This window comes from Zerene cesonia, chromosome 16, assembly GCF_012273895.1.
Source record: "Zerene cesonia ecotype Mississippi chromosome 16, Zerene_cesonia_1.1, whole genome shotgun sequence".
In the NCBI taxonomy this organism is placed as follows: domain Eukaryota; kingdom Metazoa; phylum Arthropoda; class Insecta; order Lepidoptera; family Pieridae; genus Zerene; species Zerene cesonia.
This window is the reverse complement of record NC_052117.1, coordinates 6,200,416-6,205,761: the sequence shown is the minus strand read 5'-3', so window position 1 is coordinate 6,205,761 and position 5,346 is coordinate 6,200,416. Positions and strand designations below refer to the sequence as shown.

General features: G+C 33.7%; 1 protein-coding gene across 1 annotated transcript in view; it reads left to right on the top strand.

The window, feature by feature from the left end:
• The window catches only part of LOC119833068, an 11,155-nt gene that overhangs the window by 2,340 nt on the left and 3,469 nt on the right, over positions 1-5,346 (top strand). The window contains 9 exon segments of the mRNA XM_038356941.1: positions 24-78; positions 939-1,070; positions 1,286-1,439; positions 2,220-2,318; positions 2,462-2,598; positions 3,096-3,152; positions 3,595-3,713; positions 3,880-3,925; positions 4,876-5,115. Of these exon segments, the coding sequence (XP_038212869.1) occupies positions 24-78; positions 939-1,070; positions 1,286-1,439; positions 2,220-2,318; positions 2,462-2,598; positions 3,096-3,152; positions 3,595-3,713; positions 3,880-3,925; positions 4,876-5,115 (1,039 nt within the window).

Genomic DNA, 5,346 nt, shown 5'->3' with positions numbered 1-5,346 from the left:
TGCAACGACCAACAATGTCTTAGTAATTCTAGAATGATAGGCAGTGAAAAGAGTGAACAAAATTCCAGGCCCTTTCAGGTATAATAACTGTTATAGTTTGTGTATAGCATTATGAGCTAAAGTTGTTCGAAATATAAGAAACAACAATAATGTATTTTTTATGATAAATGTACTGGGTATGCTGTTTTATAAATTTGTTGTTACTGATATAATATGTAGGCGTGTTATACCTAAATAAACATGAAAACACGTAATGTCTCCTTGTCCACCAGGTTGTCTGGAAGAGATCGCTACTTTAGCGATAAGACCGCCTGTTGTGTTTTTTAAAGATTTTTTTTTATAGAATTTATTTGTGTATGATTTGATTTTGATTTTTGAATGCCTCACATTACTTATCACTGTAACGTTAAGTTTATTTTACTGAGGAATTCCTTCATTTATCGTAGGTATTTTTTTACGTCATAGTCGGCAATGGAGCTGGTGGGTCGCCTGATGGTAAGCGCTACCACCGCCCGTGAACATTTGTAGAGGCGTAAGGTTGATTACAGACCTTACGCCTTTATAAATGGATTGCCGACTTCAAGCTGGAAAGGGAATAAGAAAGGATTGATGAGAGGAATAAAGGAAAGGACTGGGAGGGGTAAGGAAAAGGATATGGGCCTCCGGCTCCCCCACTCACCGAACGAAACACAGCAGAATGCTATTTCACGCCAGTCCTCTGTGGGGGTGTGGTACTTCCCCGGTGCAAGCTGGCCCAATTCGTGTCGAAGCGTGCTCGACTACCACATACAATATATTCTGATCACTTCAGAAATTGATTCAGAAGTAGCCAAGGTCTAAACGACTGCAGCTAGAGTTGTAATTCTTAACATGTGTATGTAAATGGAATCCATGTTTACCGTTCTCTATTATTTACGACCCCTAAATACAAAATACAGGTTGCATTATATTTACGAGTGGGCACAACAGGACAGCTAGGTTTCTGCGGCGGTTCCTTGATACACCAGCAATGGGTTATCACTGCTGCACATTGCTGTTTTCACGACGATGTCATAGTAGATAATGTTCAGGTATGGTATGGTATATAATTATGATAGGCTTTAGTATTATTAAAATAAGCTACATATATATTTCGTGATAAAAAATTTTAAACCAAACAGGCTCCAAGGAAATTAAGCAAAAGCGAAAATATTATGAATTAACATCGAAAATAGAATGTCAGATATAGGAAAACAAACACTATGTTATTTATTTTAGATCTGTGTTATATTTTTGCAATTCACAGGTGATTCTAGGAGCGCATTCTCTCTACGACAGGTATGAAAATGGTCGTCGAGTTGTCAATGTGGATCTAATAGAAATACATCCCGATTGGGACCCAACTACTTTTGCTAACGACTTGGCCCTTCTGAGACTAGCCAATGTTGTGCAATTAACTGGTAAGCGGTGGTTCTTAAAATTGTTCCACGTTCTTTTGTCGCGTTGCAAGATTTTGGCATCGATTTCGATAAATGATCACGACTCTGTAATAAAATATAAATTTATCGCTACTTATCAAGCCAGGTCTTGATTTTAAATTATTCGACAGATTATTAGGTATGATTGCAATCACCTGTGTCATAAGTATGACTTATCTTGTCGTAATTGCAATCGCATAACACGTGTCTTGATCAGCAAAATAAATATTTTGTAGGTATATATTATAAAACTGATAATTTTATTTATTTATTTATTTATTTATATTTATTATTAGTATCAGTTAATTCTATAAAAATGCTTTTAGGTTTTCATGCACAAATTGCTAACTTTTTCATTATTGTTTCTTTGTTGAGATCTGTGTCGTGACCAATAAGCTTTTGTAAAAAAAATATTTTATAGAATTATTCCTCTTCTCGTTTGTTTTTACCCAGTTTGGATTTATATACAATCCATAATATGATGAGCTTTTTTGAATTAGTATATTTAGTGGATATGGATACGGACTTTAAATTTATTGTTTTATTAAGTACTTATCGGGTCTACGGGTAATAAAAATTAAATAATCGTTTATTTAGACAGATAGATTCTCTACCAGACGATAGATTCCTTACTCAGCAGACAAATGTTGATCGATCTTGGATGTAAACCATTATAATATAGTAAAAAGTAAAATTTATTTCCATTGTCTTTATACACACAATTAATTGTACAGTGGTATGTATATATTTGCTTCATTTTAGATACTGTCGATGTGGTGAAGTTGCCTTATTTGAACATATCGAACCATAACTTTGCTGGAGCAGCTGGCACTGTGTCGGGCTGGGGTATTGCTGGACCTCGTATGTATTTTGCAGACTATAAATGATCTTTCACTACACGCTTTTATACTACAATTCGTACATATGTCTTATATTGAAATATACTGTTTCCATAAAAATTTAATTAAGTTAAGATTAAATATACGTATTTTATTTGACTTTAGAGGTAACGTTTGTGTCCCCGACGCTCCGTGGGAAGGTGATGACGGTGACGACAAACATCTTCTGCAATACGACGTACTTCAACCGTCTGCCGCCTAACGTCGTATGCGGGTTTAGCTCATCCGCTGGCACTTGCAAGGTCTGTTCTATTCAATTCATTTGAAAAAGGTTAATAAAAATGAAAAAAAAAAAAACTATTTTTATGTTGAAGCTAGTAAGCGTTCGCCTGCTGGTAAGCGATGAGAACCGCTCATGAACATTTACAGAGGCCTGACACATATGCAAATAGATCGATGACTTTTCTCATATTAAAACTGTCATTCAACAATGATAATCTACCCTACCCTACCCAGTAACTCCTCCCCATGTTTACAGTTATACTACAGATAAAGCAGTATTATACCAACCTAGGTAATAAGTCCGTTCCTGCTACCTTTTGCCAGTCACTCACATCCGCAGGAATACGTAAACTTACAAGTATAGGACGAAATTTGCAAATATTTTTGTTCATACATGACCGCAATTTGCATTTATTTACTACATTGTACGAATGTTTGCACTAAGCTACTTCGCAACGAATTAAACTCAAATTTTACATAAATTTTTAAAAATAATAGTAATTAATTATCTGTGCAGGGAGATAATGGTGGACCGATGACGATCTTTTATAACAACACAGAAGAAGACATTTTGGTAAAAACAGTTTTCATACTTAGATCTAATATAATCTTGTAATATTACGTTTGCAAAAACCTGAGGACTTGTATGCTATAATCATTAACGAATGTATGTAAATTTTTTCGTTATTCTTTTCTGCGCGCTTTTCTTCTTAATATTTCTTATATCATTTAATTCTATGCCTCAACCCTCATGCTTTTTTTTATATTCATGTGTGTTCATTTCTTGTAAATGCGCTAATATACCTTTTCAATAAAAAAAAATATCAACATTTTTATATATACCAAGACTGCCTGGAAGAAATCGCTTCAAGGGACGAGGCCGCCAATTCGTACAGTGAAAGTTTTTGTCATTCTTTTGTCTTGTGTATCTGTGCATTGTGAAATAAAGATCTTAAAATATTTGTAAATAAGTAAAATAGATGGCTAAATAAATACATTTACTATTTTAAACAAAGATTGGAGTGGCAACGTTCATCGACGCGAGTGGGTGCAATGACGAAGTACCTTCAGTATTCACAAGGGTCCAGCATTACCTGGACTGGATCAGTAACATAACAGGAATTTTATTGCAATAGTGTTGACACGAACTTTTACACTTTTTATGATAACTGTACTAAATGACTATGTCTAACTAAATATTAAATGACTATGTTCATTAACTAACTTCGAAAAAGAAGTTTTCTTATGTACGTCTGTTTTTTTAGTTTTTATTTTTGTGCTGTTTATCGATATTTTTATAGTGAACGAGTTCGAAAATTAATTGGTAATAAGAACATTTTTGAATGGGTAAAAAGACTGTATAATTTTCATCCTTATTGCAATTATTAATAAAGTGCTTTATAGTTCCTATAATGGTATTTTTATTAATTTTATACTTACTGTTTTTCTTATTTCTTTATGAAGGTAAGGTATATTTTTGATACCGACAAGAAACCAAAACCACACTATATTTTTAGTTTTTATAATAATCATCTAAAATCATGAATGTTAGTAAATAAATATGAAGAATATGGATATTGCAGTTGAATATTATCTCATATGATAACATAAATGATTAATTAATATTTTTATCGTTTATTAAAAAATTATAAATGACAATATCTTTATTTATCGTAAACTGCATACGAGGATATCTAAAATAACATTGATTTATTTTTCCGAAAGCTATTTTAAGTCATGTTGCCTCATATCTCTCTAATATTGTTAATCCGAAAGTATGCTTCTGTGTTTCTTTTATTTCAATTAGCATTGGATTTATACTGAGATATGTTAGAACAGGTAACATCGACTATCAGTCAAATACTGTGTAAATTAAATTAAAAAAAAAGTTTTTTTTTTGTCGTAACGGTTAAATGAGCTCGAACGGCCCATGAACTATTGCAGTGATGCGTTGCCTGCTCTTATGACATAAAGGAAAGACATAAAGCTGGATATAATGCCTGTGCATGCGTTGACCGCTTTTAAGACATGGTATAAAGAAAGCAAAGAAGGAAATAAAATAATGGACTAGTAAAGGTACACGGGCCTCCTCCATATACCTCGTTGTCGGCTAAAATCTATTTATTCTATGTTTAATATGCAATCATCGGCATTTTCCAAAAAATAATACATAGATACCGATCTACCCAACGACTTATAATTATCATACATTTATGTGATAGATAATCAACCTGAGATAACTTCAGTCTTAATCTAAATTAATGACAAAAATTATGGTATGAAGAGTATAAAAGAAGCAGCAGACATTGCCCACATGTTACTGCTGGTTTGTTGATATAACAATGCGTCTGTTGATCGTTCTGTCCGCGATTGCGGCGGCCAGCGCCCTCGTGGAGGTGGATCTCTCCAAGGATTACCACATCAATATCGGCATTCCAGCAGCAACCAGGATCAAACAAGTGGAAGATGAAGCTATGGCGAGTGGATCCAAAATTGTTGGCGGTGCTTTTGCGCCCGCTGACGCTTACCCGTATTTGGTATGTTATTTATTGATGTAATTTTTGACGGCTTCTGGAAGCGGTGAAAAATTTCAATTGAAAGCCGGGAAAAAATTTAATAGTAATTTGTTTTTGGACAATACCTTACTTTTTTTCCTGTCAATGTGCTGTGGGTATGTTATGTAGTTTCGAGTCCATAATTTTAATTTAAAAAGACATATTGTATAACCGAATCTGGATTTTAAAATTCGAAAATAGTAAATGTCACAA